Here is a 23,936-nt window from a genome sequence, read left to right as displayed (position 1 = left end):
CTGCATGGGCGGAGCCACCCACCTGTGCCCCCCACCCCACAAGTCTCAGCCCTTCCTCCACAAAGACCCTCATTTGTTTTGTTTTGGTCTGTTCTGTTCTGTTCTACTGTACTCTGCGCTACTCTATTCTGTTTCCCCTGCTCAGCTTTCAGGATCTTAGTTCCCCGTCCAGGGATTGAACCCAGGACCAGTCAGTGAAAGTGCTGAGTCCTAACCACTGGACTGCCAGGGAACTCCCCCTCACTCCTTATTTTAAATCTGTTTTTCTCCCATGGGTCTATATTTTGCACAGTTATATCTGCCTCATTACACCCCTCACTCCTTATTTTAAATCTGTTTTTCTCCCATGGGTCTATATTTTGCACAGTTGTATCTGCCTCATTACAGAGCCTCTGACCAACAGGAGATGCCCAGAGTATCTTACTGGGCAGACAACATAGAAACAAACTGTTTCTTTAGTTCCAGGGCTTCCTGGGGAGCAGAGACACTGAGAGGCTGCCGCATGTTTTCCTGGGTCCCAGGCTGGCTCTGCAGGCCTCAGGCCAGAAGCCAAAGTTCCTGCTGCCAGCCGGCACCACTCCTCTACCCAGCTCACTCCTTCCTGTGTTCTCTGTTTCATGTCCTATGGCTACTGAAACAAAGTACCACAAACCAGGTGGCTCAGAACAATAGGAGCTTATTCTCTCTCCCTTCTGGAGGCCAAAAGTCCAAGATCAAGGTGTGGGCAGGGCCACGCTCCCTCCAGAGGCTCTAGGGGAGGATCCCTCCTGGCCTCTTTCAGCTTCTGGAGGCCCCAGGCATCCTTGGCTTGTGGCCACATCACTCCAGTTTCTGCCTCTGTCTTCATGTGGTCTTCTCCCCTGAGTCTCTCTGTGATCTCCTCTTCTGTCTTTTGGGACACTTGTCCTTGGATTTAGGGCCCATCCGGACCATGGAGAAGGATCTCATCTCCAGGTCCTTCACTTAATTACATCTGCAAAGACACGGTCACAGTAACACGTTCCAGGTAGACATGTCTTCTGGGGGCCACCACTCGACCCAGCACACCAGCTAAGTGGCCAGCCTGCCCTGCCCCCCAGCTCGGCTCCTGTCAGGCTCAGGGCCACTGTGGCCCTGGGTGGCTGGATCTCATAGATCCAGCCTCTGAGATCTCTCAGCTTCTAAGAGTCCTATCTGTGGCCTCGGATTCAGGAAAGGAAGCCCTGCCTCTGCCCTTGACCATGGCCTGCCCACGCTCCGAGGAGGGAGGTGCACTTCCTGTCCAGGGAGCAGCTGCCTTCAGCTCACAGGGAGCAGGCCCAGACCTGGTTCTGCTTTTGGGCAGGTGACACATCTCGATGCCTTTTCCCGCCGAGGCCAAGGGTCAGGGGCGGTCCAGGCCTCTCCCCATTTCCTCAATTTGCAAGGCCTCATCTTCCTGTGGGCTCAAGGGCTCAGTGCTGGGGGATCCCTGGCTCTGTACAAGCACCCCGTAGGGGCCTAGGCTTCCAGGATAATCAGCAAAGGGGAGGGGCTGTGTCTGCTCAAATGATAGCTCGGTGCCCCTGAGGGGTCGCCGTCCTCCCCCCCGTATGCTGACACAGCACAGGGAATCAGCTTCAGATCGAGATGGAAACATGAGTCTAGGACCAGACGCAGCCTCCTTCCCCAGGAAAACAAACTGCTGACAACTGCAAGTTACTGCCCATTGGAAGGAATGGAGGAAAATATGGGTTTGAAAGAAGAGAGGACACAGGCTGAGCCCTTGGAAACCCACCCGTGCAGCTTGTTCACACATGTGTGTGTCTGCCAGGCTGCAGACAGAAGACTGCCGTCCTGGAGAGAGAGGCTGGCAGCATGCAGCAGGTCCTGGACCAGGGGCCCGACCCTGCCACCCCTCGGGCACCAGCTACCTCTTCTGTATAACAGGATAGGTTCAGGTGAGGGGGACCTGCAGAACCACACAGCTCACACCCTTGGTGGTAGTGGATCTCATGAGAGGCAGGGCCCCTGCCAGGCCCAGGTCCCCGCCCCCACCCCCCAACCAGGCCGCCTCCCTCCTGTGGGCTCCAAGGCAGCGTGTGGCCTCTCCCAATTTTTAGCACCTCATCCATCAGTGGGAGGCACGGTGCCCATTCCAGGGGGCATTTAAATCTAGAGCATTGAATCCGGGCAAAACAGTACCTAGAATCCTGTAGTAAATCTCCAAGGAATGTTTGAGGTCTCTGTTATCATTGAGGGCATGGCCACGGGCGAGCCTTCTTCCTGCCTCAGCACCCATACAGCCTCAGGGACCCGGGTCCATTAAATGTCCATCCGCTGATAAACAGATAAGCAAAATATGGTGTGTCTCTATGTAGAGACTGTTATTCAGCCATAAAAGAGGATGAAGTTCTGATACACGCTACAGCGTGGCTGAATCTCAGGATCGTTGGGCTGAGTGAAAGAAGGCAAATACAATATCCCGCTGACCCTTGAACAATACGAGGGTTAGCCTAAAACCCACGGATAACTTAGAGTTGGCCCTCCGTTTCCGTAGCCCCTCCAAATCCACCGTTCCTACGTATCTGTGGTTCCACATCCGTGGATTCAACCAACCGCAGATCGTGTAGGACTATAGTGTTCTCTACTGAAAAAAAAAATCCAGGTATAGGCAGACCCATGGTTCAAACCTGTGTTATTCAGGGGTCAACTGTGCTGTACGTAGTAAATGAGTTTTTTTCCTTTAATTATAGAAAATCCAAACTAATCTTTTGTGGGGTTGGTCAGTGGCTGCTTGGGGCTGGGTGGCAGGGAGAAATGACGGACAGCCCAAGGATGTTCTTCATGGTGATGGGTGGGTTCGCTATCTTGGTCGTGGTGGTGGACTCACAGGGATTTGCATGTCTCACAGCTCATCCAGTCACACACTGTAAGTCTATTGTGTATCAATTATACCTCATAAAGCTGTTTTGGAAAACAGCTTAGAAAGGACCCAGTCAGAACTCATCCCGGCACACACTTTCGAGCATTTACAGTTTATCATGTATGAGTCATCAATAAAGGGGCTACCCTGGTGGCACAGTGGTTAAGAATCCGCCTGTCAATGCAGGGGTCACGGGTTCGAGCCCTAGTCTGGGAAGATCCCACATGTCACGGAGCAGCTAAGCCTGTGCTCCACAACTACTGAAGCCTGCATGCCTAGAGCCCATGCTCTGCAACAAGAGAAGCCACCACACTGAGAAGCCCACGCACCGCAATGAAGAGTGGCCCCCGCTCGCCGCAGCTAGAGAAAGCCCGCACGCAGCAGCGAAGACCCAATGCAGCCAATAAATATAAATAAATAAATAAATTTTAAAAATCATCAATAAAGCTGTTTTAAAAAAAAAAAAATGAATCCATTATCTTGTATTTAGATTTTCAGTTGGAGAAACACTTCATGGCTGGGGAGGTGGTGGGCACACGGTGTTACTTATTCATGAGCACATGGGTACAGTCAGTTCAATTCCTGTCACCTGGGGGACGTCCTGCATGATACCAGGTTGGGCTTCTGTACAGATGTACAAATTTGGAAGCCCAGATCTGGTCTGGAGGGCAGAAGTGTCCAGTCTGGGTTTCTTATTTTCATGGATGGTAGTCGTAGGGCGAGGCACATTTACAGTATTTAGCTTTAGAGTGAGACTGTATTTGCTTGTGTATGACACTCAAGGTGATTACCTTTAGGACCCTGTGTTTACCTTGGGTCCAAGGATGTTCATCTGCAGCTGGCTTTACCATGGTAACAGATCACTCTCATTTTTCAAGGAGACAGTATTAAAGTGTAACACTTTGTTCTTATTCCTCTTGATGACAGAGCTGTTGTCGAAAAGTACCTGCTTGAAAAGTCTCGCCTGGTCTCTCAGGAGAAGGATGAGAGGTAGGGGGATATTTCCTCAGTGATCCATCACATCTGTCTTCTTCCCTGCAAAGGAGGGAAGCAGATGTCCTGAGAGGGGGGAAATCTACAGGAGGCCATGGCGGATCTCCTGGGGAGCGTGAGCTTTGCCACCTTCTCGTGCCTCCCCCGGGCTTGTGCCAGGAGTAGGTGCTCAGGCATCTGCCAAAATGTGGTTGGATTAGAAGCATCTCTGATCCACCAGCGAGCAAGACATTTGCCCACCCCCCGAGGAATCTACTCACTGGAGAAGCTCGTGGTTTGATTTGTGGGTTTGTTTTTTGTTTTTTTTTTAAGACATTATAAGAATCAACTTATTGTGTCAAATTTGTACACAGTCGAGGTGCTTTTTCCTCCCTGGCCCGGTCTCCAAAGCAATTATTAGTAGTGGTTTGAAGAGTAGCTGTCACTTGGCCTCCAAAAACAACTTTTTTCTCCTAATTTTGACCCACAGGAACTACCACGTGTTTTATTATTTGTTACTTGGCGTCAGTGAGGAAGAGCGTGAGGAATTTCAGCTCAAGCAGCCTGAAGATTATTTCTACCTCAACCAGGTAAACAGCCCCGGGCCCCAACCACAAACGCGGCCTCTGTTCCCCACGGGCTGTTTACGCGCTGCTGGGAGGTCAGAGGCTGTCCGCCTTGGCCCTCTCCAGCCCCCAAACCGGCTCCGAGGAGGCCCAGAATGGGGGGGGGAGGGGGCGGCATAAAGGAGCCCATTCATTCCCCGCGTCCTGGTCCCTGCCCCATCAGTTGCAGCCAAAATCATCCTCGCATGCCACCCTCACCAGCCCCAAAGTACCCAGAGCACCGCTGACTTTGTTTTCCAGCATAACTTGAAGATCGAAGATGGGGAGGACCTCAAGCACGACTTTGAAAGACTCAAGCAGGCCATGGAGATGGTGGGCTTCCTCCCTGCCACGAAGAAGCAGTAAGTGGGCGGGTCCAGCCGCTCCGCTGGCTCCCGCGCGGGCAGCCTCGGGACTTACCAGTCACTCTGAGATGTGACCCACCCCCTCGTAAGAGCCTCACTAAGGAGAGTAGCCCAGTGACAGGGAACACTCGTCATTAGCCATTGGGAGATGCCAATTAAAACCACAGGGTTTTTCATCATTTTAAAACCTTTTTTTCTTTTTTTTTTTCACCCCGGCTGCATCACGCAGCTTGAGGGATCTTCGTTCCCCAACCAGGGATCGAACCTGGGCCCTTGGCAGTGAAACTCCGTGAAAGCACAGAGTCCTAACCACTGGACCAGCGGGGAATTCCTCCATCATTTAAACATCTTAATCCCCTCATTAACAGACTAATTAACAGATTCTGTTAATTAGCAGAAAAGCTACACTGTCTCAGTAGACGCAGAAAAAAATCTAATAAAATAAAATTTACTCAGGTATATTTACCCAAAAAACAAAAACCACAGGGCTGTTGTCCAGCAATGTGGGTATACTTCATACTGCAGAGCCGTACACTTAAAAAGGGTCAAGAAGGCAAATTTTTATATGATGCTTCTTTGACCACAATTAAAAATTGTTTTACTTCTTCAAAACCACATGGGTATTCTCCACACCTGCCCATGCCCAGGCGACCAGGGTACCCAGCATGCTCCTGGGAAGGCACAAATGGGGCCAGGTGCTGTGGACGACCATTTGGTGGTGGTTTCTACGACAGGTGCGCGTATACAACCAAACGCATATATTTGCTCACCCGGAGACATGCACACGAATGCACACAGCAGCCTCGTTTATAATAGCGCCCAAACCTGGAAACCCTCCCAAACGCCTACCGACCAGAGATTAACTAAACACGTTGTGATATATCCATGCAGGGGTCAGCAAACTTTCTGGAGAGGGACAGACAGTAAATATTCTCAGCTTCACGGGCCACGCAGCCTCTGTGGCATGTTTTTCTTTGCATTCTGTTTTCTTCCTTAACGACCCTTTAAAAACTTAAGAACCGTTCTTTTTTTTTTTTATTTATTTTTGGCTGCGTTGGGTCTTAGTTGCAGCACATGGGATCTTGCACTGTGGCACTCGGACTCTTCATTGTGGCATGCAGGCTCTCTAGTTGTGCACGGGCTCAGTAGTTGCCCCGAGGCATGTGGGATCCTAGTTCCCCGGCCAGGGATCGAGCCTGCATCCCCTGCATTTGGAAAGCAGATTCTTAACCACTGGACCACCAGGAAAGTCCCTCTTTTTTTCTCTTGGGGGCAGATCTTTAGTTTCTGGACCAGGGATTGAACCCACACCCTCGGCAGTGGAAGCATGGAGTCCTAACCACTGGACTACCAGAGAATGCCCTTAAGAACCGTTCTTAGCTCAGGGGCTGTACAAAAATGGGCCCCAGTTTGCCAGCTACCTGGACTACCCCCCATGTAGCAGTGGTTCTCACTGGGGGCCTGATTCCACTCCCAGTGGGAGTGGAGACACTTGGCCTTTCTGGAGACACTTTTTGAGTGTCGCACTGCAGGTGTTGGAGGGGGGCGCGGGGGGGCGGAGGGGGATGGGTGGAAGCCAGGTGCCAGCAGTGCTGAGGCTGAGAATTGGCAGCATTAAGAATGAACAATGGGGCTTCCTAGGTGGCGCAGTGGTTAAGAATCCGCCTGCCAATGCAGGGGACACAGGTTCGATCCCTGCGCCAGGAAGATCCCACGTGCCGCGGAGCAACTAAGTCTGTGCGCCACAACTATTGAGCCTGTGCTCTAGAGCCCGTGAGCCACAACTATTGAGCCCATGTGCTGCAAATAGTGAAGCCCACGCGGCTAGAGCCTGTGCTCCACAAGAGAAGCCACGGCAATGAGGAGCCTGCGCACCACAACAAAGAGTAGCCCCCACTCACCACAACTAAAAGAAAGCCCACGCACAGCAAAGAAGACCCAACACAGCCAGTAAAATAAATAAAATAAATAAATAAATAAAAATAAATTTATAAAAAAAAAAAAGAATGAACAATTCAGGGACTTCCCTGGCACTCCAGTGATTAGGACTCCAAGCTTCCACTGCAGGGGGTGTGGGTTCGATCCGTAAAGATCCCACATGCCTTGTGGCAGGGTCAAAACGTAAATAAATAAGTAAACACAGGGTCAAAACGTAAATAAATAAATACGGGCCAAAACATCAATCAACCAATCAATCTTTTTAAAAAAAAAAGGAAAAAGAATGAACAATGCTACACTCAGTCACACGCGTGGCTCTCCCACCTCACACATTTTCCTCCACCTCAGCAGGCAAGATACAAGTACCCATGATTTCACTGAAGTCAGGTTCACAGATGGGGGGCTTCCCTCGTGGTGCAGTGGTTAAGAATCCACCTGCCAATGCAGGGGACACGGATTCGATCCCTGGGCGGGGAAGATCCCACATGCGGTGCAGCAACTAAGCACGTGCACCCCAACTACTAAGCCTGTGCTCTAGAGCCCACGTGCCACAACTACTGAAACCCGTACGCCTAGAGCCCGTGCTCCACAGCAAGAGAAGCCACTGCAACGAGAAGCCCGTGCACCATAACGAAGAGTAGCCCCCGCTCGCCGCAACTAGAGAAAGCCCAAGCACAGCAACAAAGACCCAATGTAGCCAATAAATAAATAAATTTATTAAAAAAAAAAAGAATTTCACAGACAGTGTTAGATTTCAGGACAGCGGTTCCTCTGTGGGGGCTGGGGGTGGTTCCAGGACCTGAAATGTTCTATTCCTTGGTCTGAGTGCCAATTACAGGTATCTGTACATTTTGTGACACTTCATCAAACTCTACACTTGGGGAATTGTGTGCTTTTGTTGTTGTTGTGTGCGTGTTATGCCTCCGTGAAAAGAATTTTTAGGCTCCTGGCAACATCACCACCACCAAAAAAAAAGAATAGAGATCTGTGCCTCCGAAGTCCTGTTCCACAGCGGAGGGTTGAACGTCTTTCAGGTTTCGTGTTCCTGACTGAAATTGCTGGCTTTACGAATTCAGCCCCAGTTCACTGGAAGCTTCTGCTATCTCCCAACTGGGGAAAGCGCCCCACCCTCGGCTCTTTTTCTCCCCCAGGATTTTTTCCATCCTCTCGGCCATCCTGTACCTGGGCAACGTCACTTACAAGAAGAGAGCCACGGGCCGAGACGAAGGCCTGGAGGTTGGGCCCCCCGAGGCGCTGGACACACTGTCACAGCTCCTGAAGGTACTGCCCCCTGTCCTCAGCCACAGTGGCCACCGAGGCCCAGAACTTCCTGCACTGGCTGCGCTTCTGTAAACTGGGGCCTGTCTGCCTGCTTCCTCCCCCGCCATCTCCGCGATGTCCCTTCCTCATTTCTTTTTTTTTTTTTTAATTGAAGTATAATTGACATATGACATTATTTTAGTTTCAGGTGTATAACATAACGATTTGGTATTTGTATAGGTTGCAAAATGATCACCACAGTAAGTCTGGTTGACATTGGTCACCCTATGTGGCTGCAGGATGTTTTTTTCCTCTTGTGATGAGGACTTCTAAGATCTGCTCCCTTAGCAACTTTCAGTTATGCAGTACAGTAATATTAGCCACAGACGCCATGCTGTACACTACATCCCCATGACTTATTTTATAACTAGAAGTTTGAGCCTTTTTTTTTTTTTTTTATTTTTTATTTTTGGGGGTACACCAGGTTCAATCAACTGTTTTTATACACATATCCCCATATTCCCTCCCTTCCTTGACGCCCCCCCCCAGAGTCCCCCCCACCCTCCCTGCCCCAGTCCTCTAAGGCATCTTCCATCCTTGAGTTGGGCTCCCTTTGTTATACAACAACTTCCCACTGACTATTTTACAGTTGGTAGTATATATATGTCTGTGCTACTCTCTCGCTTCTTCTCAGTTTCCCCTTCACCCCCCGCCCCCTCCCATACCTCGAGTTCTCCAGTCCATTCTCTGTATCTGCTTCCTTGTTCTTGTCACTGAGTTCATCAGTACCATTTTTAGATTCCGTATATGTGAGTTAGCATACAATATTTGTCCTTCTCTTTCTGACTTACTTCACTATGTATGACAGATTGTAGTTCTATCCACCTCATTACATATAGCTCCATCTCATCCCTTTTTATAGCTGAGTAATATTCCATCGTATATATATGCCACATCTTCTGTATCCATTCATTTGTTGATGGGCATTTAGGTTGCTTCCATGTCCTGGCTATTGTAAAGAGTGCTGCAATAAACATTATGGTACAAGTTTCTTTTGGGATTATGGTTTTCTTTGGGTATATGCCCAGGAGTGGGATTACTGGATCATATGGTAGTTCTATTTGTAGTTTTTGAAGGAACCTCCAAATTGTTTTCCATAGTGGCTGTACCAACTTACAGTCCCACCAACAGTGCAGGAGAGTTCCCTTTTCTCCACACCCTCTCCAACATTTGTTGTTTCCAGACTTTGTGATGATGGCCATTCTGATTGGTGTGAGGTGATACCTCATTGTGGCTTTGACTTGCATTTCTCTGATGATGAGTGATGTTGAGCATCTTTTCATGTGTTTGTTGGCCATCTGTATGTCTTCTTTGGAGAAATGTCTATTTAGGTCTTCTGCCCATTTGTGGATTGGGTTATTTGCTTTTTTGGTATGAAGCTGCATGAGCTGCTTGTATATTTTGGAGGTTAATCCTTTGTCCGTTGTTTCATAGGCAATTATTTTTTCCCGAAGTTTGAGCCTTTTGACCACCTTCACACATTTTGTCCATCCTCCATCTCTGACAGCAACCAATCTGTTCTCTGTATCTATGAGCTTGGGGGGGTTGGGGGTTGCTTTTTGTTTTTGAAAATTCCACATATAAGTGAGATCAAGCGCTATTTGTCTTTCTCTGTCTGATGTATTTCACTCAGCATAAGACCCTCAACATGCATCCCTTCCTCATTTCCTTTTTTTTTTTAATTGAAATATAGTTGATGTACAATGTTGTGTTACTTTCAGGTGTACAACGAAGTGATTCCTACATATACATGTATATATTCTTTTTTTAGATTCTTTTTCCATTATAGGTTATTACAAAATATTGAGTATAGTTCCCTATGCTATACGCTATACAGTTGGTTGTCTATTTTATGTATAGTAGTGTGTATACTTTAATTTCAAGCACCTAATTTATCCCTCCCTCAACCCTTTCCCCTTGGTAACCATAAGTTTGTTTTCCATGTCTGTGATTCTGTTTTATAAAGAAGTTCATTTGTATCATTTTTTTAGCCTCCATGTGTTTGTATTTTTTACAGTTTTTTTCCTGTAATTGATATCTAGTCTCATGGCATTGTGGTCAGAGAAGATGCTGGATACGATTTCAATTTTCTTGAATTTACTGAGGCTTGATTTATACCCCAAGATGTGATCTATCCTGGAGAATGCTCCATGTGCACTTTGAGAAGAAAGTGTCTGCTGTAGTTTTTGGATGGAATGTCCTATAAATATCCATTAAGTCAAGATGGTGTAATGTCTCATTTAGAGCTTGTGTTTCTTTATTTTCTGTTTGGATGATCTGTCCATTGGTGAAAGTGGAGTGTTAAAAGTCTTTTTTTTTTTAGATTCTGCAGGTGAGCAGTATCATGATATTTCCTTTTCTCTGACTTACTTCACTTAGTATGATAATCTCTAGGTCCATCCATGGTATTGCAAATGGCATTATTTTATTCTTTTTTATGGCTGAATATTCCATTGTGTATATATACCACTTCCTCTTTATCCATTCATTTGTCGACGGACACTTGGGTTGCTTCCATGTCTTGGCTATTGTAAATAGTGCTGCTATGAACATTGGGGTACAGGTATCTTTTCAACCCTTCCTCATTTCAGAAAGACTCCCTTCTGGGAAGGGCCATCTCCCACCTCAGCCCCTCACTTGAAAGGCTCTTCAAAATGATGATTTATATATGTATAATTGAATCAGTTTTCTGCACACCTGAAAGTAACATAATATTGTAAATCAACTATACTTCAATTTAAAAAAAAAAAATCATTTGATCAGCAAAGTCATTTTGTAATTAGACTATCTCCTTGTCCGCCTGTCCTCAGCCCAGGGAGCGCTGGGCAGTGTCTGGAGTCGTCTAGGGGGGTACTTCTGTCATCTGGTGGGTCGAGGCCAGGGATGCTGTTTGACATAATCGAATGCACAGGACAGTCCCCCACAGCAGAGAATGACCCAGCCCCAAATGCCTGTGGTGCCCAGGCTGTGTCCTAAACGCGCATGCATCTGTGGCTCTTCAAGTGCACCTGCATGCAGGAGCCCCAACTCGTGTTGCGCTCATGAGGCGCAGTGAGCCCATCTGCTGGGAGATGGATGGGGCTTGGCAGTCAGAGAGGGCCAGGTGCCTCGCTCAGCCCTTGCACCCAGGCCAGCAACTCACTCCAACAATGACAGCTATAAACACAGGTCACCAGGCAACACCTGGGCCCGAGGCCCGCAGTGATGCCCTGGCTTATGTGACCACACTCTCAGGGCCGTCAAGCAAGCCCGTGGGTGTGATAATTCTGAGACACACCGGGCGTAGCACACGCTGTGGGTTGGCAGCCCTGCGGGTGGGCTCTGGGCCCAGCTGCTGGGGGTCTTCCCATTCCCCCTCACACCTTGTCTAAGTGACACAAGGATCCAGTCTACAAGCTCTCCAGCTTTCCTCCCCTTCTCTCTTTTTTAAAATTTTTAAATTTATTTTTATTTTTTTTAATTGAAATATAGTTGGTGTACAATGTTGTGCTAGGTTCTGGTGTACAGCAAAGTGATTCGTGTGTGTGTATGAATATGTGTATTACTTTTTAGATTCTTTTCCACTATACGTTATTACAAGATATGGAGTATCGTTCCCTGTGCTATACAGTAGGACCTTGTGTTTATCTATTTTATATATAGTAGTGTGTATCAGTTAATCCCAAACTCCTAATTTATCCCTCCGCCTCGCCCCCCTTCTTCCTTGACCTTGAAACAGGTGAAACGAGAAATCTTAGTGGAAGTTCTGACCAAAAGAAAAACGGTGACCTCCAACGACAAACTCATCCTTCCCTATAGTCTCAGCGAGGTGAGCACTGCCCTGGCCCGAAAATAACAGTGAGTGCTCAGGGTGGGTGGAGGAAGGGGGCTTCTTCGGGAAGCGCTGGCATGGGTGGTCTTTTTCCTGCCCCGAAAGTGACAGAGGAGAACCCTGGCGGCGACTCTGGTTTTCATGTGAGCTCACGTGTGGCACAGACTGGCCAGTACAGCTCAGGGGCCAGAGCCGGGGCCACGTGTGTTGGTCTCTGTGTCCAGCTGCTCAGGGGGCAGGCTGGTTCTCACCAGCACAGGAGAGCCACCTGCAGCCTGCAGGCCACCCTCGGCCCACCGCCTGCTTCTGTCAATAAAGCTTTATTTTCACACGGCCACGCCCACTCACGCACACGCCGCTCTCCTGCCGCAGCGGCAGAGCTGGCCTGCGAAGCTAATCATATCGACTCACCCACCCTTGCCCGAAAAAGCTTGCCTACCCCAGGGCTTGCGCGTGAACTTTACAACCGTTGTGTGGGTCCCTGCATCCTGATAAGGCGCCTCTCTCTGGCCTCTGCCCCAGCCTCGATGTTTCCTCTGTGGCGAGTGTTTTCTTGCATTTTTACACCTCTAAACTTGAAGCTGGGGGCGCAGCAGGAAAGTACCTAGCCCGGGGGTGGGGGGGATTTTTAGCTGGTGGTAGGAACTGCTCAGGCATCTGAAATGGGTGCTGCACACAGTCGGAGCCTCCGTGGGCAAAGGCACCCAGCTGTGGTGCGTGAAGGGCGCCGCAGGCCACCTGAGCCCGTAGCACAGCTGCTCCCCGGAGGGGCCGAGCCGAGCAGGAAAAGGCCAGGTACAGGGCTGGATCCCTGTACATGACTCCATTTCCACAAAACCAGAGGGACTCGTTCTAGATCTTGATAGCAGGCCACGTCAGTCTTCTCACAACTTAGATCTGAGAACATACAAAGAAGGAATTTCTCGTATGTAAATCAGACCCCAACAAGCCATTTTAAGAAATTGCTTTGGGGCCCCCAGTGATGGGGCCCATGGTGCTCCCAGAACCACAGGGGGCCCGGCTTTGAACCCAGCCCGGCCTCCCGGTTCGTTCTTCCACGGTGCCCTCCCTGAGCCTGTGTTCCCACCCTGGCAGTCCCCAGAGTGCTCTGAGAAGCAAGTTGGTGAAACCGCAGGCTGCCAGGTCAGGGCTTCACACTTCATGCTCGGGTGTCCAGGGGCATCCAGGCTGACAGGACGGCGTACAGAGTGAGAAAGGGGTGTGTCAGAGGAGTCGGGCATTTCAAGTCACTACCTCGATCTCCCCATGCACACAGACCTCAGGGGCCCACCTTGCCGAGGCATGACATCCGCTCTGTGCCCACAGGCCATCACCGCCCGCGACTCCATGGCCAAGTCTCTGTACAGCGCCCTGTTCGATTGGATCGTGTTGCGAATCAACCACGCCCTCCTCAACAAGAAGGACATGGAAGAGTCCGTCTCGGTGAGGGCCACGCCTCCTCGGCAGGCAACCCTTGACATTGGCCGCAGTCGGCGGGGCGCAAGGCCGGCTCCTCCCAGAGCGGGCCCAGGGAACCAGCAGGAGGCAGTCCTCAGGGCCCAGCGCAGAATGAAAACACAGGGCTCCGGGACATCCCTGGTGGTCCGGTGGTTAAGATTCCAGGTTTCCACTGCGGGGGGCATGGGTTCAATCCCACGTCGAGGCACTGAGATCCCGCATGCCGTGCAGCGTGGCCCAAAACAAAAGCCAAAAATTTAAAAAAGAAACACAGGGCTCCTTGTTTAGTATTCCAGGTTCTAAGGCCCTAACCACCAGACTAGTTGCTCCCGAGGGAGGAGCCACCAGTAATAACCATTCTCTCCGTCTCATCTCCCGCAGTGCTTGTCCATCGGGGTCCTTGACATCTTCGGGTTTGAAGACTTTGAGAGGAACAGTTTTGAACAGTTCTGCATCAACTATGCCAACGAGCAGCTCCAGTATTACTTCAACCAACACATTTTCAAACTGGAGCAGGTAATGAAATACCATCTTTTTTTTTTTTAATTTATTTATTTGGTTGCACTGGGTCTTCGTTGCGGCTCCCTGGCTCCTTGGTTGTGGCATGCGAACTCTTAGTTGTGGCATGCATGTGGGATCTAGTTCTCTGACCAGGGATCAAACCCAGGCCCCCTGCGTTGGGAGCACGGAGTCTTACCCACTGCACCACCAGGGAAGTCCCAGGAGATACCATCTTATTCAACCGACCAACCCAAGGAGGAACAGAATGAGCCAGAACCGGGATCTCCCTTGGGACCTGGTTTGTCATCAAACCCGCCTCAGAATTTTTCTCTGCACAAAAGGAAGAGCCCAGGAACATTCCTACCCAGCCCAGGATGAGGCAAACAGCAGTGATATTTGGGGCCACAGGTCAATTTTGTACTATCTCTCTGCTCAGATGTGAAAGTCCTTTCAGTGGGAGAGAAACTGAGTTGCCCTGTAAGGATTTGCTTCGGTCAACAGTAAAGATACCCCGTGTTACGTGTCTTTTCACTGCGAAATAGCCTGCCGTCTTTACCCAAGTATCGTCCTTCCCATGATTGATTCTGATGAGGAAAGAAAACTGTTGGGTTTATATAGTTGTTTAGCTAATTTTACTCTTACACCTTTTGGCTGAAACTCACATTTCTCACTTGAAACTTGGCTGGTCCGAATTGAGTTGTGCAGAAAATGCAAAATACACAGCGGATTGCAAAGGCATAGCTCAGAGGGAAAAGGGGAATGTAAGATGCCTTGTTAGTAATTTTTTGTGTCAATTACATATCAACATACATCATACACCTTGGGTATATTGGGTTAAATTAAGTGTATGGTTAAAGTTAATCTCACCTGTTTCTTTTCACATTTTAAAACGTGGCTGTTGAAAAATTCGAAGTGACACGGGTCTGTCACGTTATATGACCATCAGACATTGCAGTTCCAGAGCAGGGGCCGCCCAAAGTTATGCACTTGGCCACACCCACTTGTTGACATAGCACCTGTGGCTGTTTTCATGCTACAGCAGCAAAGCTGAGCCATTGTGCAGACACCGTCTGACTCGTAAAGCCTAACAGGTTTACCATCTGGCCCTTTACAAAGAAAGTTTGCTGACCCCTGGGTGGTTTTAAGTGTGATTTTAAGCACTTTGCTGTGATACGGTAAGTCCCCTACGTTACAAACGAGTTCTGTCCTGAGAGCGCGTTCATTAGTCCAGTTTGTTCGTAAGTCCAACAAAGTTAGCCTAGGTACCCAACTAACACCATCAGCTATGTTGTACTGAACTGCAATAAATTTATAATACTCGTCACACAAAGAATACAGAAAAAACAAACACAGAGAAATAAAACATTTTTAATCTTACCGTACAGTAGCTTGAAAAGTACAGTAAACAGTACCACAGCTGGTATCCAGGGGCTGGCATTGAGTGAACAGGCGAGAAGCGTTACTGACTGGAGGAGAGAGAGGCGGGGGAGATGGTAGAGCCAAAGGATAGTCAGCCATAGGAGACAGAGGGCAAGCTGCACAACCACTCGTAGAGGATGCACGCACGTGACAATGTACGCCAGACACGGGAACTAACACATGTGACTGGACATGCGAACGCACGTTCGCGTTTACGAGATTTCGCTGCTTGAAGGTTTGTATGTAGGGGACTTACTGTAGACGATTGAGAATGTGCATTCCTGTTTCCTGTTGCTCATCGTTCATTTATTGAATAATTTTATATATTTATTGATGTATTCCTATTGCTATATTAATATGCATTCTATGTTATTTGCACATTTATATATAAATATGTACGGGCATTTATGCATATATGTACACGTATGTGTGTGTATACGGCATGTGCTATGTAAATGTTAACATGTCCATGAAATGATGTGCTTATTGGATACCCTTCAAACCCTGCAGGAGGAGTACCAGAGTGAAGGGATCTCGTGGCACAACATTGACTACACAGACAACGTTGGCTGCATCCATCTGATCAGCAAGAAGCCCACCGGCCTCTTCTATCTGCTGGACGAAGAGAGCAAGTGAGTGTCCGCAGCCCAGTGCGTCCGTAGACGCAGGCGCTCAGTCCGGTTCTGCAGCCCCAGAGCCTTACCCCGAATCCATACCGTCCCAAGAACTTCTGAGTTGCTCAGACTCATGCGGCCACAAATCCCAACCTCGCATTTGCAAAAGACGGTACCATCCACCGCAGAAATATTAACACTCGCGATAGCTGTGAACTCAGAAACACACCCTTCCGGGAGTCGTAGGAAAAGGCACGGGCTTGGTGCATCCTTATTGCAAAGGGCAGGGCGTGGAATCAAGGGCCCAGATGCTAGGCTCTCCACCGAGCCTGCCGCCTCTCATCTGCAGGACACGATGAAGGCCGGAGAGGGTGTTTTTAAGGTGCTTGATGCTTGGTCACCCAGCCAGAGTTCCTGAAGTCGCAGACAGCCTAAAACAATAGAAATGTATTCTCTCACAGTTTTGGAGACTAGAAGTCCAAAATCAGTATTGATGGGCTGAAATTAAGGTGTGGGAAGGGCCACCCTCCCTCCAAAGGCTCAAGGGGAGGGTGCTTCTTTGCATCTTCCAGCTTTTGGGGGTCCAGGTGTTCTTGGCTTGTGGCCGCATCACTACAGTCTTTGCCTATATAGACACATCACCTTCTCTCTTTCTGTCTCATCTCCTCCTCTTATAAAGACTCCAGTCGTATTAGATTAGTGCCAACCCTAATGACCTCACCCATCACTTTTATTTTTTTTTTTTGGGGCCGTGCCATGCGGCTTGAGAGATCTTAGTTCCCTGACCAGAGCTTGAACCCCAGGCCCTCAATAGTGAAAGCACTGAGTCCTAACCACTGGACCACCAGGGAATTCCCCCTAATGACCTCATCTTAACTTGATTACATCTAAGGTCACATTCACACCTTTATCAGGCCCCTTGTTTGCTGCTGAAGTCCCCTCAGGGCCAGGGTGAAGCAGGCTCACCTCCTGTCTCAGACCAGGTCCCATCCAGGACAAGACAGACACAGGCATTCTAGGCTGGGATCTGGGGGAGAGAACGTTCAGATAAGGGAAGGGGCAGGGCGCTGGGAAAGGCTAAATCGTCACTCCCAGGAAGCTCCCAGAGCCGAATCTGGGGAAGGTGTGCAAGGCGGGGCCAGGCTGAGCAGGGTCAGGTTTGTCTTTGTTTAAAATCTTGCTATTTTAGTTCCTCGTGGATGTGGGGGCAGGGGGCAGGGGCGGGGAGGGCACTGAATTGAATTTTTTAAAATAGTGGGTTTAAATGTTACTCGTTTCCACAACTGAGCGAATGGACCTGTCGCTCTCCACGCGCTGGCCCTGGCAGTGACGTGCCCCATAGCTACAGAACCTTCCCCTCTGCCCCCTGTTAAGCCATGGAGCCGGGCATCGGGGATTGGGAGCCACATCTTGCTGCCCTTGTTTACGGTGGCGCTGGGCAAAGGCTGGGCGTGCCAAAGCTGGCTGCGGCATATCCTTCCTGGGAGGCCGAAATAGCCAGGTACAACGGCTCCCTTATTCTGCCCCCATCGCCCCCCCTCCCTGCTTCATCCCGGTCTCCCAGCCCCTCCCTCTCACAGGGCAGCAAGGGCAAGACCCGCTCCAAGACACAGCACCCGAGTGCAGATGGACCTGAGACCAGACATTACCCCGTCCTGGGGTTATTGCAGGAGCTGCCTGTGGTGGGCCCAGGTCCCAGTCTTGCCTGGACCGAACGTCCATGTGGGCACTGGGCTGCTCTGACTGTTCCACGTTCACTCCGCAGCCCCAAATGCATCCTTTTGCCCTCGGCCTCTTCAAGCCGGGCAGCAGGTTCCCGGCCCTGGCCTGGTTCTTAGCCCACCACAGCCCGAGCAGCCGCCTGCTACATCCACAGAGGGCCCTAGACCTGCCTCACAGAGCGGGTGACCGGCCGCAGTTCCTGCAGTTAAAGGTCTCACATCCTCTTCCCAGCTTTCCCCACGCCACGAGCCAGACCCTGCTGGCCAAGTTCAAACAGCAGCACGAGGACAACAGGTATTTCCTCGGCACCCCAGTCATGGAGCCGGCGTTCATCATTCAGCACTTCGCAGGGAAAGTGAAATATCAGATCAAGGTACGCAGCCGTCCGCTGCATCATCAGCAGGAAGGGGACCGCATGGGTACCCTGGGGGCCCCTACCCTCTGGTGCTTGCTCCGTCCCTCCTCTTGAGTGCTTCTGCTGGGCAAGGTTCCAGGGCGCCCAGACCCAGTGTCAAACCCCTGGCTGTACTGTCAAGGGCCCCACGGGCAGGATCCACCTCTCTGTTGTTGAGATGGGCGCCCCGCCCCCACCGCCGCCAGCCCTTCCCATGCTGGCCCCCAGCGCCTCGGCCAGCACTGGCAAAGGACCACCCGCCTCCATCATCCCACCTCCCTCCCCATTCCCTCGTCAGGACTTCCGGGAGAAGAACATGGACTACATGCGGCCGGATATCGTGGCCCTCCTGCGGGGCAGCGACAGCTCCTACGTGCGGGAGCTCATCGGCATGGACCCCGTGGCCGTGTTCCGCTGGGCGGTGCTCCGGGCAGCCATCCAGGCCATGGCCGTCCTCCGGGAGGCCGGGCGCCTGAGGGCCGAGAGGGCTGAAAAGGCTGCAGGTAGGAGGGTCCCCGTGTCACTGGGGACCATTCATAGTCCATTGTAAAGTGTACAATGTCACTGCATTTAGCACATTCCCCAGGTTGTGCAAGCAGCACTCTACCTGGCTCCCCAAACTCTTTTTTTTTTTCTTTCCGTTATAGTTTATTACAAGATATTGAATATCGTTTCCAGTCCTATACTGTAGGACTTTGTTAGTTTATACATAATAGTTTGTATCTGCTAATTCCAAGCTCCTAATTTATCCTTCCCCCCACCGTTTCCCCTTGGTAACTGTAGGTTTGTTTTCTCTGTCTGTGAGTCTATCTAGTAAATAAGTTCATTTGTACTATTTTTCAGATGCCGCATATAAGTGATAGCGTATAAAATTTGTCTTTCTCTTTCTGACTCACTTCACTTAATATGATAATCTCTAGGTCCATCCACATTGCTGCAAATGGCATTATTTCATTCTTTTTTGTGGCTGAGTAATATTCCATTTGGGTGTGTGCGTGTGTATGTGCCGCATCTTTTTTTTTTAAGATTTATTTTATTATTTATTTTATTTTTGGCTGCATTGGGTCTTCGTTGCTGCAGATGATCTTTCTCTAGTTGTGGCACGTGGGGGCTACTCTTCGTTCCTGTGTGTGGGCTTCTCATTGCAGTGGCTTCTCTTGTTGCGGAGCACGGGCTCTAGGCGCACGGACTTCAGTAGTTGCGGTGCGTGGGCTCAGTAGTTGTGGCTCCCGGGCTCTAGAGTGCAGGCTCAGTAGCTGTGGCTCACGGGCTTAGTTGCTCCATGGCATGTGGGATCTTTCCAGACCAGGGATCAAACCCATGTCCCCTGCATTGGCAGACAGATTCTTAACCACTGAGCCGCCAGGGAAGCCCCTATACCACATCTTCTTTATCCATTCATCTGTTGATGGACATTTAAGTTGCTTTCATGTCTTGGCTGTTGTAAATTAGCTCCCAAGCTCTTTGATCATCCCAAAGAGAAAGTCTGTAGCAGGGTGTATAGTGTATAATTTAACCTCCTTATCCTCACAAGGCAGGAAGGAGTGTCACCGTTTTTCTGTGAGGATAGCCTGAGGCCCAGAGGAGCTGAGTGGCTCTCCCAGGGTCACTGGGCTCCAGATACCAGCCACAGGGTTCCATTTTAGGAAGGGTGTCAATGAAAGCAAGACCGAAAGGTTAAAGCCTTTATGGGAAGTAGGAATTAGATGGTGCTTTGGGAGGAATGGAACATTTCACAGTTCCCCGCTCTGCCCAGATTTGAATGTCAGGCCCTGTTTTGTTTCATGTTTTTTGTTTTCTGTTTTTTGTGGGGTGTTTTTGGCTGCATTGGGTCTTCGTTGCTGCACATGGGCTTTCTCTAGTTGTGGGGAGCGGGGGCTACTCTCAGTTGCAGGCTTCTCATTGCGGTGGCTTCTCTTGTTGCAGAGCGTGGGTTTCAGTAGTTGCAGCATGTGGGCTAAGTAGTTGTGGCTCTCAGGTTCTAGAGCCCAGGCTCAGTAGTTGTGGTGCACGGGCTTAGTTGCTCCACAGCGTGTGAGATCTTCCCAGCCCAGGGATCAAACCCGTGTCCCCTGCATTGGCAGGTGGATTCTTAACCACTGCACCACCAGGGACGTGCCCCCTCTTCTTTTTTTTTTTTTAAACGGGTTCAAGTCAGGATCACAGCCTCCGTGGAAAAGTTACAAAGCCCTTCAGCTCCAGGCGACCCCCCCCCCCCCAAATTTCATCCACTCTGTGTCCCCTAGCAGGTCTGGGCAGCTCTGGTGCCCGAGGTCAGCTGGGAGAGCTGCAGAGAGGAGCCAGCACCCCATCGGAAAAACTATACCGGTGAGCGAGACCTTGATTTGTCCCAACTGAAGCCAGTAGGCAGCGGCATTGTTTAAAACGGCGCCAGAAACCCGACACTCTGAACCCAGGTCGGGGTTGACCTGAATAAGGAACCCAGCAGCCGCTTGAACCAGAAAGACCCAGAAGTAACGGCATCTGGTGGCCGCATTTCTGCGCACAGAGAGGCAGGCCTCGTGCATCATCTGCTTTAGGGGGATGTGGGCGGCTCAGTTTACAAAGGATCCTTTTCATGGCCGGTCGTGACCGTTGGCGGGTGGGGCCAAAGGGCTGCTGGTTTCGCAGAGCAACAAGCTTGATTTAAGAGTACTTCCTCCCTTAGCCTGACCGGGGTATCCTGAAAGCCGATCTGCTAAGTTACTTCAGTCTCAGTCAGAAACACAGATGCACCGTGGCCTATAAGATGACATGGGGTGTTTTGTGGCCACCTAGCGATGGCCAGGGGTCCCCCACGTACTCCAGTTGGTACTGAGTGTAAGTGAGCAGGCTTGTACTTCCAAAAGGCAGGGTGAAGAAGGCCACTCTGGACAGACATCTGAGGCCATCACAAAGCCAGGGGAGGGACCTTTCTGGCAGCCTGAGAGAGGGCTGGTTGGGCCAGACAAGGCACACAAGATATGCTAGCCATGGGGGCAGAATGTGCAAAGGCCCTGGGGCAGCCGAGTCCCCAGCCTCTTTCTCAAGACTCAACAAATTCCCAAGGAGCGAGTCACTAAATTTCGAAACACGAAAAAGTCATTTTATTTTGGAGCACTTTGTAATAAAAAGGCCCTCAAGAGATTCATAAACGCCCATGTGTGGAGGTAGAGCTCGCACCTAGGTAAGTGACCCTATGTCGTTTGTCTGAAAGCAGCGTGTCATTCTCCTGCTTTTAAAAAGGTGCGTTTTTAAATCAGCTCTTTCACCCAAAAGGAGGCAAGAGGACAAAAAAAGAAAACACTTCCCCGTATTTGAAAGTGACCCCTGACCTACTCGGTCCCCCCAGGGCCTGGCCCCTGGGCTGCGAGTCCCACCCCAAGAGCGCATTTAGTTTATACAGATTCTCCCTTTCAGCTGCTCAATGCTAGATTTCTCATTTGACGGCTCTGAGGAGTTCGATATTAACGCTTTTGAGGACATCATTGCTTTCTATGAAAGCAAGAAGTAAGTAGAAGCAAGGGCCTTCGAACCCGAGACCAGGGAGGCACACCCAGAGGAGCCGTCACCCGGGGTGCTCGGCGCAGCGTCCAGGGCCGGAAGGGAGGGGATCAGCGAGCCGGGGGCACTCTCGCCAGATGTGCGCGGGCCAGGGGGGCACGGGCTGAAGCCAAGGGCCTCATCGCCATCAGGAGCTCTGGCCGCTGCACTGACCGCTCAGGGTGTGGAGGTGAAACGTGACCCCTCTGTTGTCTTTGCTCTGTGCCTCCCTGGAGGGTGAGGGAGCGGAGGTAAGTGCGGCCGTTCCGGCTCTGGGCATGGTGCATGGATCACAGACTGGGGGCTGCCGATCGGGGTCTTCCCAGGCCAACTGCTCAGAGCTTAAACATGTATTTAAAATAGCTGGAATGAGGAATTTTGTTAAAAAGAGAGACCCTCCCAGCTCATCCTGCAGCCATCACTACCGCATTTCTAGAAGTTCTATCCAAAACATTTGTCATCTAGATATTTTTTGCAAACGTCCATTCTCATTCTCACACCTAAAACGTACACTCAGCCCTGAACCCATGGCGACTAAACAAAACAAAGCTAATAAGCTTGAATTCCAGGGGGGGGTTAAAGATCTTCAACTAGGGTTTCTCACCCTCGGCACTCTGCCAGGTCACCATGTGGTGGGGGCACCGTCCTGTGCGCTGCCGGGAATCGGGTAGCATCCCTGGCCTCTACCCTCCAGAGGCCAGTAGCGCCTCCTCCCACAGTTGGGACAGCCAGGCATCCCCAGGGTGGGCGGGGGCAAGGGTAACATCACCCCTGGTGGATAACGGCTGTGTGAGTTCCAATTCATTCCTCCCGAGGCATTTCTTGAAGCCGACAAGGAGGCAGACATGTGGCCGCAAAACCATCAAGAGAAACTAATCTGCTGCTTCCCACAGAGACCTCCCCCGGTCTGCTGTTTTCAGTAGCCCCTTGATGCTTTTTACAGACTCCGAAAGGCTCTTACACGTGAGGCCTTTTCCAGCTATCCGAGATGCCATACTGGAAACTCTGTTCAGCCCCAAGTGGCCCCAGCCCTGCCTCCCCGAGGAGGGAGGAGCCTCCTTTGGGGTGGGCAGCCATCCCTGGCTGAACCCCTCTTCTTGGTGCAGGAGGGAGAGGCAGCAGGGTTCAGGCTTCCCCCGCGCTGCATGTTTTGGCTCCAGTGGCCTGGGGACGGTCCCGACCGACCGTGCCAGGGACCCCGAGGTGGTGGGCCCGCTGCTCTAACTCGGTCTTCTCTCTGTCACTGCACCCCCTCCCTCCCCCCCAGCGATTTGCATGACCAAATCATCAAGACCATCAAAGGACTGCCCTGGCAGGGGGACGACCCCCGTAGGCTTCTCCAGTCCCTCAGTCGGCTCCAGAAACCCCGCACCTTCATCCTGTGAGTCCCCCTGAGGCTGTGGGCACCCCCCTCCCACAAGTGCAACGACCGCCTCCCCGCTCCGGACCCCTGGCCCGGCCCGCGTGGGCTTCCTGTAACACTGAATTAGCCGCTCTAAACACTGCGCTGTCTTGTGGTTCTGTTCTCACACCAGCCGTCGCGAAGTGGTCCTCGTAATACTCCCACCCCAGTGTCTGCGCTGTGACCCAAATCCTTGCGCGCTCCCCAGTGCCCAGCACAGCTTCATAGGAACGCTCCTCCTACGAAGCATCTGATTTTCTGCCCCCAAACGTGCAGAGCGAGGCTTGCTTCTCCCCCCCCACCCCACTTTCGCTACTGTGAGCTTATAAAGAAGCCATCAGAAGCAGGGTATGCGATTTTGCGGACCTCCACGCATCCTGTGACCCTGCTCTGTGGGTGTGATGTGCTAGAAAGGGCCAGAAGCCGTGCAGACTAGGTCTGGACCTCCTGCTAACTCACTGCGTGACCTGAGTGCTCTGAGTGGCCTCTGTCTGCAAAGCAGGGGTGATGATTTTCATACCCGCATACCAGGCAGGCAGCAGCCTCAACCGATAGGCACCGGCGGCCGCTTGGGGCTCAGGCCAGCCAAGAGCATAGCTTGTGCCTGCGGTAGAGCCTGTCTGCAAAGTCATTTTCATTATGCCTCATTCCACCCCACGGGGATTAACGTGAAACCTGACACACAAAGAACCTCACGGGCGAGCATCTTGCAGATCTGTGGGGAACCATTTCTGCGGCAGGTCTTAAAAACAGGCCAAGCTGCAATTTTTTAAAAAAATCTTTCTCTTGTCCGCACGATTCTATAAAGTATCTGAGAATGTGGAGGTCGTCCCCCCTCCCTTGACCAAAAGATCAGCTTCCATTTTTAACCTTCTGCCAGTGTGAGTCCAAAAGGCACCCCTGCCCAGGCCACGTCTCAGTTCTTTGTGAGACATACCCTTGCCCTGCAGTCGGGGTCCAGAAGGGTCTCTGTGGACCTGCTTGATGTTTGCCAAAGTGCAGCAAATAG

General features: G+C 50.7%; 1 protein-coding gene across 9 annotated transcripts in view; it reads left to right on the top strand.

Moving 5' to 3' along the window:
- The window catches only part of MYO9B (myosin IXB), a 96,087-nt gene that overhangs the window by 48,546 nt on the left and 23,605 nt on the right, over positions 1-23,936 (top strand). For 4 of the 9 annotated variants that reach the window (XM_057708730.1, XM_057708736.1, XM_057708728.1 and 1 more), the window contains exons 4-16: positions 3,812-3,874; positions 4,347-4,446; positions 4,723-4,823; positions 7,916-8,045; positions 11,803-11,892; positions 13,222-13,338; positions 13,735-13,869; positions 15,784-15,905; positions 17,841-17,982; positions 18,302-18,506; positions 20,250-20,331; positions 21,403-21,492; positions 22,793-22,906. In XM_057708730.1, coding sequence (XP_057564713.1) covers positions 3,812-3,874; positions 4,347-4,446; positions 4,723-4,823; positions 7,916-8,045; positions 11,803-11,892; positions 13,222-13,338; positions 13,735-13,869; positions 15,784-15,905; positions 17,841-17,982; positions 18,302-18,506; positions 20,250-20,331; positions 21,403-21,492; positions 22,793-22,906 — 1,491 coding nt within the window. The remainder of the gene's footprint in view (positions 1-3,811; positions 3,875-4,346; positions 4,447-4,722; positions 4,824-7,915; positions 8,046-11,802; positions 11,893-13,221; positions 13,339-13,734; positions 13,870-15,783; positions 15,906-17,840; positions 17,983-18,301; positions 18,507-20,249; positions 20,332-21,402; positions 21,493-22,792; positions 22,907-23,936) is intronic. The other 5 variants (XM_057708729.1, XM_057708731.1, XM_057708734.1 and 2 more) reach the window with 5 other exon arrangements.

The sequence above is a fragment of the Hippopotamus amphibius genome, chromosome 15 (assembly GCF_030028045.1).
Source record: "Hippopotamus amphibius kiboko isolate mHipAmp2 chromosome 15, mHipAmp2.hap2, whole genome shotgun sequence".
NCBI classification, from domain to species: Eukaryota; Metazoa; Chordata; class Mammalia; order Artiodactyla; family Hippopotamidae; genus Hippopotamus; species Hippopotamus amphibius.
Note: the sequence above shows the minus strand (reverse complement) of the source record. Positions and strands in the feature narration are given on the sequence as shown.